General features: G+C 40.5%; 1 protein-coding gene across 4 annotated transcripts in view; it reads left to right on the plus strand.

The window, feature by feature from the left end:
- The window catches only part of CA12 (carbonic anhydrase 12), a 50,858-nt gene that overhangs the window by 19,244 nt on the left and 16,652 nt on the right, over positions 1 to 14,962 (plus strand). The window contains exons 2-3 of one of the 4 annotated variants that reach the window (XM_069797968.1): positions 7,898 to 7,918; positions 13,677 to 13,798. The exons of 1 other annotated variant lie outside the window; for it this stretch is intronic. In XM_069797968.1, coding sequence (XP_069654069.1) covers positions 13,750 to 13,798 — 49 coding nt within the window. In that variant the 5' untranslated portion in view covers positions 7,898 to 7,918; positions 13,677 to 13,749. Of the gene's footprint in view, positions 1 to 4,461; positions 4,711 to 7,897; positions 7,919 to 13,676; positions 13,799 to 14,962 lie in introns of those variants that run through there. 2 more of the 4 variants (XM_009917528.2, XM_069797966.1) reach the window with 2 other exon arrangements.

Consider the following 14,962-nt stretch of genomic DNA (forward strand, 5'->3'; position numbering starts at 1 on the left):
TTTTGTCTGAGCATATGTTGGATGATGCTGTCAAAACTGTGCAAGCAAGGCCAAAACAATCATAAAGATATAGGGAGTATTTCTAATTTCTTGCAATCTGGAATTGCTGGAAGTGTATCGGCTTCATTTCCTTTTTCCAAAATTCTTGAGTCCACCATCATGAAATGTGTCTGTTTGACAATGGCAGAGTTTGATTTAGTAAATAAATTTGGCAATTTGCATGTCAGAAACACAGCTATTCCTGGCAGCCTTGAATCTCAACTGCAGAGCTAATTTAACTTTTTCCATATAGTTTGGAAAAATGGCTATTCTGGCTCATTCATAATATGAACAGCTTTCATAAAAAGACCTACACAACCTGTTTCGTATGTTGTGTAGTCATTAAAGGTCTTTTGACTTATTGCAAATGGTGACAGCATCACTTGTTATCTACATTTTTCATTTCTTTTTCTTGTGTCTCATTCTCATACCTACTGCGATCACAGTAAAGGGCATTGCCATGATGAAAGAATTCTTGGAACAACAAATACAGAGTATTTATTAATCCAAAAATGAAGGACAAATTAAAAAACATGAGCTAATAAGAAGTAGTTTCCCAATATGGGAGCCAAGTGTCATTGTTGTGCCTGTCAATCTGTACTTGGAGTTTGGAGTTTGTTCTGTGTGTGGTGTGCTATGGGCTGGACAAAATTAATAAATGGGGGTGGGCTGATTTTGAGGAGAGAAGCAGTTGGGACCCCAGAGGTCTTTGCTTTTGTAATCAGATTAGTAGAACTCAAAGGTAAGTGAGATAGAGCAGAATTTCCTTTGCTGATGAACTGCAGAACACGTGCTGGCCAACTAAACATGTGTAGCCATTTTCAAAAGAAGGATATTTACACATGAAGATGTTTACCCATGTCTGTCTACTTTCAATTCTGGACCTGTGTGTCCACTGCAACTGCTACCATACCAAAAACACAACCATGAGCAAGGAGCTGCTTTTTTTAGCATCCTTAAGCCTGTGCACTGCAGAAAGCAGCAGTAATAATCTTGACTGGTGGTCATAACAGTCTCAGTATACTACATTCAACAGAGCTCACATATGTAACTCCTGAAGTCCGGCACGTGTTCAGATGTATCATGGAAAACAATAAAAGAGTAAATTTTCAAATTAAATTAGTATTTTGCTAATCTAAGTTACTCAGGAAGATAGTCTGCAGTGAGATCACTTCATATGCCCTGAGGCATAGGAGAAACACATAGCTCTTGAACAGATATAACAGAGGGCTGACTTGGTTATGGACTAGGGTTATGTCACTGCCCAGGTCTAATAACAAATGTCTAACAAGTGTGTTCTTCTCTGATTTTCCTTACCTAATGGTCATTTACCCTATCATTGTCTAATTTCTATAGCACTATGCTTTCAGAAGCAATGTCCCGCCTTTTTTTCTGTTCCCAATTCTACACACAGAGATTGGGATGAAAAATTGGTACAGAAGAATTTGACTGAAGATAACTGCTGATAACAGTGCCGTTTGAAATATACCTCAATAGAGGGAGTTACCTGTTTTTAAAGCAGTTCTGTTCATACACCGTGAGACTGAGGTAGTGTTTAATACTTCATTGTATTTGTCATGTTGAGGTGCCACAGAAGCCAAAATTTCAGTGTAATTTGGAGAAAATCAGCCTGTACTGCAAACTCCTGGTTAGCTAGATCACAGCTGGATGGTGATAATATTTTGGTATCTTTGCTATGGGGAACTCTTGTAGCATAAGCCAGCCAAGCTCTACTACCTTCTCAGCTGAGAACAGCAGAACTGAAAGTTTTTCAATGAACTGCTCTAGAGAAGAACAAGGTAGAAAAACTGAGGAACAGAAATAATGGAGCTGCTAAGCAAATCCATATTCAGGCCAGATAGCACCCTGCACTTGATCCTGCTTTTAAAAAGGATTCATGATCCTTAATTGCATCGGGTGGGGAGTGCTGCCTGCTAACTGGGGCAGGGCCTCAAACTCTGGGGACTGTAAGCTCAACTTTTCTCCAACATTGGGACATTAGGCAACCTATCATTCACACCTTGTATTCCTTTGCTGCAGCTTTAAAGTGGGAAATCACAACTAGGGAGAAACAAGATATGGAATCATCTTATATTACAGCATAATTGCACTTCTGCAGTTCCATTCAACAGGGAATCCCATAGCAATACTGAGTCTCCTCTGAAGCCCATGGTCCTGCTGGGTGGTTGTGTTTTGGTTTTTTCTCCATGATCCACATCATCTTTCATCCTCCCTGTTCTTAGCTCTACTTATTGCATACTGCATTGTAAACATGTATTTTAATATGGCAAACACCCACATTCACGGAAGACATTTTTCAGCATAATGAGTTCCCTTAAACTTGTCCTGTGCACTTTCCAGGATGACTATCACGTTAGTCTATATGTTACTACCAGTTTGACAAACACCACTAAAGTTAGGAGACAGTGCAAGTTAAAGATTGATAAACCCACACCACAAAATTTCAACCTGACCTGTCACACTGGGGATCTGAATTTACTTCTCATAAGCCCCACCAATCTATGAAAACCCTGCTCTGTCTCTGCCTTGGACTGATGGTGAGATGAAAACCAACTGGCTAGCAACCTAAAATTTCTTAAAGATAGAATAAAATGGCAAGCATTGTGTGGTTTGTGCAGAATACAGGCAGGTAACTGTCAAGGAGCTCTTTTTTTTTCTTTTTCTTTTCCTGTGGCTTGGGTTTTGCAAGCAAAGAGCTTTCTATTCAGCTAGCCTTGAAAGCACAAGCGCTGCCTGGAATTCCTCCCAAGGATGTGAAGCCAAACTATAGCAGAAACTGGGGAAGGAGAGGTGTAGATTGTGGAAATGCAAAAAAGAGTTGAGGGAAATTCTAAGAATCAGAGCATACTTCAACACGGTGAACTTTTCAAGAACACTGGCAGAAAAAAGGAAGGAAGGAGATATGAAAACACAGTTTGGCAGATAACTCAGTCCACACCCTCCTACATAACAGGGCCTTTTTGTAGAGGAAGTAATTTTCAACTGTTACTGATACCAGCCTTAGCAGCTTGTCAGACAGGTTGCCAGTTACCTGAAGGCTGATGACAAAACAATTTCTTCTGCAGAAACATACAAAATTATATTTCCAAACTTGCAGCAGGTTAGGGAAGGTCCTGCATGCAGTAACAACTGTGTGCTGATAGCCCACATGCTTCAACACACTCAGCATGCCCATCTGTACAAACATGGTAGACAGCATGACTCTCTTCTGGACTTAAAAATACATGTTAAAAACATTTTCACTAAAGCTCATGCCCTCTCCCTCTAGATTACATCTGGCTGAACCAAAACAAGCAGAATTACAATCTAGGTTTACAAAATACTAAGTAGTATGAGACAGGAACTGTACTTAACAACAGCTGCTTTCTAAGAGGCTACAAGACATTAATTAGCTGCTACTGCTCTCTGCAGCCTTCCTCTGCCTAGCTTGGGAGGACACAGCTACAGAAGAACAGCAGCAATAGGCCAGAATCATGCTCTACAGTAGGTTGCTACCTGGGATCTAGACAGAAGTGAGCCATGATCCAGTCAACCTTCTTTTCCCTTTATCAGCCTCACAAATGATGGTTGGAAAAAATAAACAAGTCTAATAACATTGAGCAATTAAATAGCAGTTGATAAATAAAGATGCTGAAAATAAAGTCTGACCAGTCAAAATGAATACATGCTACAAAGCTGTTACTGAGATGTAGTAAGCAGTTAATAACAATTATAAATAATAATGTACTCAACTAAAACCAATAGCCTCTCCAATCCCACCTTCCGCTCCTCAGCGATCCATAGTGGACTGAGTTTAAGAGGATATTCCTCAATCACCTTCAGAAGAGGACATTAACTTACACCATGTGCTCCTCTTTACCCCTGTCCATACATGTCCTGAACATAACATTAGACTCTGGGGCTGTTTATTCATGAATTTTCACTCCTTCCCACTTCATGTGTTCTCCTGGTTGCAAGAGCTTTCAGCTTAAAAAAATCCCTTCCTGACAAGTTGGATAGTTTTCATGGCAAGTGTCCATGGTCCCTCTGAGTTATTAACAGTCCCACACACAGCCTCACTTCTCTTCCCCTCCCCCCAGTCCTCACAGTGGCCCATTATGCTAAATCACACTGATCCAAAAACGGGAGCTGAAGGAGACACTCTGAAATAGGCTAGAAAAACTCTACTGTGGTATGGCCCATAAAAGGACAGCTTTTTTAAGCATTTGTGTCTCTGCTAAATAATTTCTGAGGTTCCACATTTAAATTCCCTCTCCAAGAGCTGGAGTCTGCCCTATGAGGAGCTCACTAAAACTGAGGTAATGAAGGGTATGATCAGTTTTCTGAGGGTGCTGTGACCTAGAGGCAGGTCTGATTACATCATTTGTTTTGGGTTGAGCCTCAGGAGCTTTATAAAAAGCAGTCTTAAAAGGAAGGAGAGAGACAAGGGGAGAGAAGGGCAATAACTCATTAGCAGAAGCTCTGTGTGCATTCTGCTATTTGCTACATATCTACAAGGGAGTTTCTTCAGAGTGCAAGGAACCTGTGAACTGTCGGAATATTATAAGTCTTTCCTTGAGATGTCAGCCAAGAGCTTCAGTATAGTCACAGTCACTACTGTGCTTATTTTCTTCCTAAAGATACAACTCTCAATGCAAGCGCCGTTGAATGGTAAAGTCTTTCAGCTTTCTATTTTATTGTCACTTGTAACTTGGGGCAGCTAATATATGCAGAAAACTGGCATCTTTTAGTCATTACTATTTCAATAGCATGCTCAAAGCTGTATATTGTTGCAATCTGCAGTTCTTTGGAGTTAGTATCCTTATTTCAATTTCTCAGAATAGGCATTCTGATACATATAGGAAAAAGAAATTTGTGCTCTGATTTAATATGCGTTACAGACTTCGTGCATGGTCAGTATGCCTTGCTTTGTGATCTTTTTGTTTCTCATAGAATGAAGCAGAGACTGGCCCTTCTCAGAGTTAGTGGAAGCATCACACCTTTCCCTCTGCCCTGTTTATTTTTAAACCAGAGGAAAAGAATGCAATCCCTGTGAAGCAGCCCATATACTAGACCTCATTCTCTTATATTTAACAGGACCAGTTTCAGGAGGTCAGCCCTCACTCTCTTTTTAGGAGTTAGTGTTCATCTATTCAAGCTGATTATAATCAATTTTCATCCATTCTAGCTAATTATAATCCACCTAGTGTTATTACAGGATATGAGGGATAATCATTGTAAAGTGTTGTGTAAGAGGACTTACTCAGCACATATATTCATGGGATGAAAATCCTGAAGGCTCAAGCGTAATCCAGAGCTGTCAGTTTCATAAACAGCTCTGCCAAGACAAGCATTTTACCAGGTTTTTCACAAGAGCTACATAAGGGGCGGAATTCAAACTTTTAAGGTCACCTTCTTATTTTGGGCACATATCATCTGAAAAATGGCTATATTCTGTAGCAGAATCTCCCACTTGAACGGCAGAGTTTCCTAGAGCTTTGTGCTTTCCAGGTGCTTTCTCTGACAACACAGAAGCTTTGGAAGTGAAAGGATGTGTCGAAAACATATGTCTTACAGTATGTCCTGAAGGGAATGCTGGAGAATTTCTATCTTAGAATTAGATGCTCAAGTACCAAGAAATGGCAAGAGCTACAGCATCTGCCTGTCTCTGACGTCTACCCAAGTCAGAGACACAACTAACGTAGATTGTCGTAACTAAAACCATTCCCACTTTCCCAGCTCCCAACTGACATTGGAAACATACTTGTACCCTGGATATTGACCAGTGAAACACAGATACACTGGCTCTAGGACCCTCCTCTGCCATGGGTGGACGTGTATCTGTATTACACAGAAGCACTCACCCCAACATGAACAAAGAGGCAGGAGAGTGCTCACAGGTACGGAGCTGTTGCTAGTTCCCTTCTAGATGTGAATCAGACACTCTCTTGATTCTCCTCCAATTTTGGGAGACTGTGTGACAGTCTGCCTCATCCTTATTTCATTATCAAGCAGAATAAGGCTAATAACCTTGCTGATAGTCTGAGGATGGCAGCAAATCACTTTTGCAGCTCTACATGTTCATTCAGACAAAATCAAGAAGATTCTGCCATCTAGTAATCTATTCATCTCCTGATCTAAGTTAGATGAAATAAGTGTTAAATGGGCCTCAGCCCTACCTACACTAGCTGCTGTTATTGTGCTCATCAGTAAAGTCATAATGGTAGTGAATTGCAGATCATCAAAATGCTCACAGGCTAAGGAACATTTCACCTGGCAAAAGACTTTAAGCTTTCATTTATTTTTGTTTTGATTGGCACAAACACCCAAAATATTGAAAATCTTCGAAATTGACCATTTTAAGGTTGTTCTAGATTATAAAAATCATAGTTTTGACACTTTGTACACATTTTAATGGGCAGTAGGAGCATGAGCAGAAAGTAGCTATTGTAGTTAACCCAGTATTTCTTCAAACCCTACTCAGTTGAGGATGTGGCAATTTCTGAAACCTGTTGACAATCAGTTGCTATCTTCATGCAAGTTTTCCCTACAGAAGGTGCTGACCAGAGGACACAAGCACCCCCAAAAAAACTCAGTAAGAGATAATCCCCTGCAGAGAGAAGGGGAGTTGAGAATGAAGTTTCTCATCTTGAAATCTAAGACAGTACACAAATTCTTCTATGCAAGGAACCTGGGGACTTCAGCCAGGATGATTATACAGACCTCGTTTTGAAAATTCCAGTGTAAAAGAACAAGGCATACTGGTCCTAATGAACTGGAAGCAGAGAGCTTAGTGTTCCCAGCATATATCAATACAAAAGAGCTAAGTGCAGCTGTTTTGCACATCCTTACAAATTAATCCCAAACATTTCACACAGTATTCTTTGGAGAAGAGCTGTATCTGTGACCACGCTTCAGAGTACAAGAAATGCAGCCAAGAATCATGTACTGAGCAGACATATGTATGTAAGAATAAATATTTGCATGCATGCATGCATGCACACTGAGTGTTTGCAAGACTTGTAACTCAGGACTGTTTTCTAAGCAGAAATAAAATTAAATTTGCGGAGAGTAAAGATTTGCATTAGCCTGATAACCAGAACTGTTCAGGTCTGTCAGGACAAGCACCTGGAATTACACAACAAGCTGAATGACTGTAAGTAGGTTTCAGGACCGAAAAAAAAAAAAATTAAAAAGAGTATTTAATAAGTCAAGACATTTCCAAAGACATGCAGAGACACTGTCTCAAATTCAGTTCCTTAAGCAATGGATGAATATTGATCATTTTAACACTCACTCAACCCCTCCAGGATACCCTGAGTTATATGGGTTTGTGTATCATACTCCCTTTTTTCAAAGTCCATCTATTCCTATCTGTTTTCAGTTGGCAAATCCCAGACCCACTGTACAGAAATGACTGTCCATCATTTCTCAGTGTAGCAATGGCAATCCACTGATGTTTTTCAAATTCCTCAACTAGGCACAAGGTGGTTCATTATAGCTACACTCCATTTATATTCCTTAGTTTCCTAACCAGAAAAAAATCTGCGATGTACCTACGTAGAGAGTCTGTGGCTATTAAAAAAAACCCAACAAACCAAAACCTGACAAAAGTTTTGCTCCAGGATTTAAGTGACCACAAGAAAGCCACCTCTATGGGCAGGATCACAGGGATAATTATAATTTGGGTGAGAAGGGTTCATAATCTTTGAAAGAGTCTATGTTTTGTTCAACATCTGGGAAAGACAGATAAAAGTATTGCAAAATTCAGTACATGGGTTTAAGTGGCAATTTGTTTCTTTACAGATCAAGATCAATTTCAGATATTCACAGTAATATTTCTTTTGTCTTTAAACAGGGTCAAAATGGTCTTATATTGGTAAGTACTAACTAACTTGTACATACTAAGTTGTGGCTTTGTTCTGTATTTTAAGAACAACATGCCAAACGTATTCTGGTGAGAACCTACTAGGTTCACTATCTTTACCCAGGTTTGGATCTGGCCTGTTGTCTTGAAATCTGCTATGCATCCATCACGTTTCATACCTGGGTTTCTGGGTTCTAAATTGCCTTGCAGAATGACAGGAACTTCAGCAGACTAAGATTGGCCCTACAACTGCAGATGTTCCCCAAAGCCCTGTTTCCCCACCAGTCACAGACCAGCAGCACATTTCAGCCTATTTCTGCGAAGAGCATATCTCTCCCCACCCACATGGGTCTTCAGTTTTAAGTAGAGTCAGAGTTCAGCAAGTCACCTGTATTGTGTTACTGGAGACTTAGCTCCCTGAAAATCCCAGCACTGACAACGTAGAATAAATCATATTCAGGAGAGCAGTGTTATTTTGTATACTAATCCTCTAAGTCAGCTACTAACCCAGAAGGATCTGATGGCTGCTCAGGAAGAATAATTATCTAGAGATTTTCTTTTAATTGATCAAATCCTCTGGCCAGTTATTTCCTCATTCAGAGTAGTGTTTTATATGCCACGTGCCCACAGAGAAGTAGGCAGTACTGAGAATCTCAGCAAAAAATGCTTCGTCTTAAGCCTTTGGTGCTGTTCCAAGACAACACAAAGAACCTCTGAGATTGAACTCGCTGCTAGTAACTACTCCCTTTGGCTGTGCTCCAGTTTACCTGACTTGCTTCACATAAGCAAAAGGAAAACTGTCAGCTGCATGTTTATAGGTATTAATGTAACTGCCAGTATGCACACATATACTTCACATCCTCATTAGGGGAAAAAAGCTTCGCACAGTTTGAATAACAAAAGCCTGCGTTTTCCACCTTGACAGCAGCCATCAGATGAACCTAACCCTGCTGGGTAGTAAGGAAAGCAAGACTTCTTTTACTACCATCAAAGTAGAAGTTTTACCCTCCTTCCCAGTGTGATGCTTGTTTAAATTAGTTACTTCTCCCTTTCTGGGAATTTGGGTACCAGTGTTTATTTCAGAGTATGTTAATCTTAATGCCCAACTTCATCAGTTCCTATTAAGTACTTCCATATTACAGCCTGATTTCTAGCATGTACAGGAGGATAGAGGGAAGGTTCACAAAACAGATTCTTATTTTTTTCCTTCAGCTACTGATTTTCAAATATATCTAGAAAAACATAAAAAACCAACTTCAAAAAAATTAAAGTGGCAACTGAACTTGTACAGAATAGCTCTTTTCATATACCTGGAAAAAAGCAGAGGTAGAACATTGGTCTGCACAGAGAAAAACAGCGATTAGAGAGACTGCAGTCAGCCAGAAAAGAGCCTCTCCGTACTCTCCTGCTGATCCTGGTTCCTTACAGCAGCCTACACCTTCCACCATTTACCTTTAACCCTGCAACACTTTGCAATGCCTCCCACTAAAATTAAGTCAACAGGACAGGAAAGGAAGTCAAGCCATTGTCATCCCAGCGCAGACTGATGTCAAGATGAGGGTCAAGGTACAAGATTAAGGGTGGAGGAGAAATCCGGGTGCTGGTTGTCAATCAAAGTTCTCTTTGTTAAGTACAACGATATGTAAAACTGAATGTTGATACAGCTCAGGGCATGGTGGCAAAGCAAGATGACACTGCATGTGATCAGGCCTTATCTCTTCAGTGCAAGCTTTCCAAAGGAATGAGCATTTGGCTTAGCTATAATGGAAACTACTGCTTGTCATGGTTTAACCCCAGCCAGCAACTAAGCACCATGCAGCTGCTCACTCACTTACCTCCCACCCAGTGGGATGGGGGAGAAAATGGGGAAAAGAAAGTAAAACTTGTGGGTTGAGATAAGAACAGTTTAAAAGGACAGAGAAGAAGAAACTAATAATGATAACACTAATAAAATGACAACAGTAATAATAAAAGGATTGGAATATACAATGAAATTGCTCACCACCTGCTGACCAATGCCCAGTTAATCCCCGAGCGGTGATCCCCCCACCCCCACTGCTCCTAGTTTATATACTAGATGGGACGTCACACGGTATGGAATACCCCGTTGGCCAGTTTGGGTCAGCTGCCCTGGCTGTGTCCTGTGCCAACTTCTTGTGCCCCTCCAGCCTTCTTGCTGGCTGGGCATGAGCAGTTGAAAAATCCTTGACTTGAGACTAAACATTACTTAGCAACAACTGAAAACATCAGTGTTATCAACATTCTTCTCATACCAAACTCAAAAACATAGCACTATACCAGCTACTAGGAAGACAATTAACTCTATCTCGGCTGAAACCAGGACACTGCTTCAGATACAATAAAGGCTAAACCTCTCCTCTATTTGCCTCTTCCTTAGCCAAACTGTAGCAATGCTATTTGTTCTTCCTGATTTCACTACTGTTGTATATAGCCCAAGAAAAAGTGCCTGGAAGAAACAGCACAGGCCAGTGAGCTGGGGCATGAGCCCTCAGCCACTTCTGACACAGGCTTGCTTTGTGTCCTCTGATGGGCTGCTTCACCTTCTGTAAAATGGACAAAGTAGATGAAGTGTATAATGAGAAAAGTGTTTTCAGTTAAATAACTAAAAGGATTGTTGCCCCATAGCTCAGGATAGCACATGCATGCAGCTTTTGGCAATGTTGCTGTGTGGCTGGAAAGTGCGGGCCTGAAATCCTCTGCCCCAGAAGTAAATTGGTAGAATTGGAGATCTGGGCTTCAATTCTTCAGATTCTGGCTTTCTGCTTCTGTAATGTAAGAGGGCTGGAATGAAATCAAAGAACCAGAATCACTCCTTGAGAGTGGACAAGCAGCTACAACGGAGGAAACTAGCTTTACAGCCAAGTTTAAATTAATAGAGCCAACAGAATTATTAATGTGCTTTAGCATGTGAGGGGACAACTTCACACTACAATGTAGACACAACTGTTGTAACAGACCTCAGGCTAATTGAACTTGCAAACTCCTTAGTTTTACTGTTGCCAAATACTCCAATGCAGTGAGGTGCTGAGAACTTGTGCTGAGAACTTGTGCTAAGACCCCTCCACTTCCCCTTAGGAAATGCCAGCTTTAGTGAACGCACTAGAACATGCCCAAAATTTCTCATACAGCACTTGAATGGAGTAGCAGGGACAGCTACAGCCCTTGGCAATTCCTCTATCTCACAAGCTTCCCTCTGGACACATATGTGAGAGATACACACATATTGGATATGTGTACACAGAATGGTATGACTGAGCTCCGCCTGTGCTCTGAGCGAAATGGAAACCATGGGGTCATGTTACTGTGGCAGGGAGCCTGGACTCTCAGCCTTCACTGCTAACTCAGCCCTGGGCTAACAGCAGCTATAAAGCTTCCAGCTGGCTGAAAACAGGGCAGAGTGCTCTGCCTGGCTGCAAAAATACCACAGACATTCCCCATGTTACTGACCCAATGCATTTTACTACATTAGTTTTCTTCAGATCAAGAGAACTTCGACACCCTGTGAAAAGCTCAAGCAACATGAATATTAAGGTCATAAGAGCAAAAGTCTGTTGGTAACAGCGGTGTCTTATAGGCCTGTTTTCTTCTTTTTTTAAGTCAGCCAATGTACACATGCTGGGAGCAGACACCATGGTTGTTCTTAAAGGAACATCTGTCCTGCATGACCCAGCAGCACTAGAGCTGCAAGGTTGGCTGAAGGCGTAGGCACAGAAAGCTAAAAGCTGCCAAAGGAGATGATACAATGGATGCATGCAGCCATGGTGCTGAGGGTATTTTGCTCAGCTCACTGTGCAGCTGGGCAGCAAGACTATCCAAAGAATTATTACTACTTTATTTACAGACATCTTTTATAAAATAGCCATGAGGGCACAGTCAGGTTTAGGGTTATTTATAGCGTGGTAGGGGAACATGGTCCTGGAAACTCATGTACAAGAAGGCAGCCCACAAGCTGGATTTGAGCAACCTGAGAGTGTTCATGGCTGCACTGGGTGCAGTGGTAGCAGGAGGGGCCCTACTTCCACCCATACCAACAGCTCCGTACCTTAATTTGCTTGCTCCAACAGCTGAATAGTAGTGTTGGGTGCGTAGGACAGGCCCATGGCACAATTACTGCTCTGCTGACACAGTCCTGATGGGAACCTCATAGCAGCAAACATCATCTGAAATGCCTGGGTTGTTCCCTTTGTCACAAACGTTGTCACAAAAGAAGGGTATTAACTACTAAGATATTTTTGCAATATTTCTTATGTTAATACTTTTTGGGACTTGTAGTACAGGGCAATCTTAATACATCCACATGCTAGTCTTTATTCAGTAGTGATCAGACAGAGCCTTTGTAAACATAATGTGATTTCCACTGAATTTATCTGAATGTGCTGGCACAGAAAAAGGAAAATCTGGTTCACAATCAATCATTCATTTTCAACAGAGCTAGCTGAGAAATGCCTTCCAGCTGTGTGGTTTATCTACCACGGAAATCTCAATTTCACATATGCAAACCCAAGCTGCAGTGAGCTCAGCTCTTTGAGACAGGAGTTTTGAGGCACTGAAATTAGGAAGACTACGTGACAAAAGGCAGAGTTTCTAGAAAAACTGGTTTTGTACCAAAAAAGACTTTTTGTTTGGCTTGCGTGGTTTTTTTTTTAATTGAGCAGGAATGAGAAGCAAAAACTGCTGTAGCTTAGAGGCCTGTGAGTGGAGTTGCAGATTTATGTCAAGGAAAGGGTAACTGCTAATAAAGATCAAGGTACATAAAGCCTGCAATAACTACAGCATTTTATAGAAAAGACAAAAGTTTCCCTTCTGAACTGCTGATGTTGGTGTGGAAGTTCCCATACCCTGTTGCCAGCTCTTAAGGGCATTCAATTCATCCAAACATAGTACTGAAAAAGTGAGTGGTACTTCATGACATGGTTTCCACTGGCTGGGACTAGACTTCTATTTTATGCACCAATTAAAAATTATTTATTTAATTATCAAGTCTCCAAACCTACAATATGTAATATATTGACATCTTCTGGCAAACTCACTATCTTATCAGCGCGTGGAAACCCCAAGCCTTTTAAAATTACTGAAGTCTTTTTACAATAAAGGTTTCTCAGCAATTTTTTCTGACACTGCTGTAGTCTTAGCTCCCCGGAAAGTGTTAAATTTCAGTGTCATTGACTTGCACATCAAGTTTCAACCTCAAGAAACTATCATTTCCTGGTATATCCTGATATATATTTTTCTGGGAAATGTTCTTGAATATGTATATCCCATAGTGTGGAATTTATGCTCCTCTGGATGGATTTGTTATTTGCCAAAAACTATGCAGATGACAGTATACAGTCTTCTATAATGTCAGCATAACATGTATTAGCTTTTAAAATTAATTTCAATTTCAATAACTTTAAGATAGTACCATGAAGATCTAAGAGGAGAGAAATTAATGTGATTGGCAGCAAACTGGAGTCAAAGATTTATGTTACAGCAACATCAAGGCCTATTTATACTGGAAAGCACTGACTGAGTCTGAGTATCCACACTGCAAACAATACCATGTGCTAACCTATGTCTTGAATAATCTTGAAGAGCTTTAACAAGGAAGTAAGGCTCTCTTTGAGCATCAGAACTGAACTTGTCAATTCTGTCACATGCACTATGTTTAAATCACATTCACCTCCACTGTCCATATCCTTGGAAACTGTCTTTCACGTTAAAAAGTGAGTCTCTAATAATATTCTCCTGATTGTTAATTTCCCTTCAGAAAAGATCTGAACTTGCTTTGCAACTGATGACCTGATCTAACATTAGATTCTGGCATTCACGATTCATGGAAGATGTTAACACACTGGAGAGACTTCAAAGAAGCCACAAGGAACATTATAGGTTTGGAAAAGCAGCCTTCTAACCAAAGACTCAAGGAACTCAATCTATTTAGTTTAAGAGAATTGAGAAACTATGTCCTCTATTTATAAATACTTTAATGAGGAACAGAAGTATGCTAACAGGAGGCTCTTCAATTTCTAAGCAAAGGATTAAAAGCAATCACTATCTAAACGAAGTCAAAGCTAGACAAACTCACAGTGAAAAGCAAGCTACCGAGGAGAGTAATTATCCATTGGGCACTAATGAAGTATCTTTTACCTGCAATGCTTAAAGGCAGAGTAGATTTTTTTTTCCTTCTGAAAGATACGGCCTCATTGAAGTAGAAATTAATCCAGGGAGGTCCAATGGCTTGTGTTATACAGATCAGGCTGGGTGATCCCAAAAGACCTTCCTGCCTTAGAAAGAATTATCATGAATCTTCAGAGTAAAGAAGAAACACAAGTTGCAAGTACCTCTTTTAGTATTTAAATCCAAATGGTCTCAGCTTACAGCTTGTAAACAGCTGCTAGCTATTAATCTGTAATTAAATCAAAGGCACAATTAAAAATCTCTTGATATTATCTATTCTTTGTAGATCCTACCTAGGGCAAAAGACTGTGATGAAGAAAAGTTTCACCAGAGTTTGAGCAAGTTATTGCAGGTCAAATTGTCATAACACCTTCCATTTTTGCAAGTTAGCTTTTCACTGTGCATTATGCAACATGACTAGATAGAGCCAGACAGTTTGTATGGTAAGGGAATTTTATAAGGGTCTGGCTTTCTATGTACTGAAAAGTATGGAAACTTTCTTCTGTCAACATGAAGTCACTTCTTTCAGCAATTCTCTTCAGAAGGCTGGAATAGCTGCATTACTGTGCATATGCCTGTTACTTCCATAGGGAAAAGTCATTCATGTCAGTAAATAATCCAAATACTGTCACAGATCCAAACTCTACTCGTCACACTTGTGCACTCTGAAGAGAGACAATACCATCATGAGAGGGTCAGAGGCACTGTGGCTGGCTGTGGTGCTGCTGCCTGCAGGCCTAACCTGGTGAGCTACCAGGCCTGCAGTTCCCCAAGAGTGTAACATCAACAGCAGTTGAGATTGTAAAAAAATAGAGGGGTGGTAGAGTGTCTCTATGTGAGATTTTTATTGGCATTTGGCCCTTTTCTATCTAATGG

This window comes from Haliaeetus albicilla, chromosome 12 (assembly GCF_947461875.1).
Source record: "Haliaeetus albicilla chromosome 12, bHalAlb1.1, whole genome shotgun sequence".
NCBI lineage: Eukaryota > Metazoa > Chordata > Aves > Accipitriformes > Accipitridae > Haliaeetus > Haliaeetus albicilla.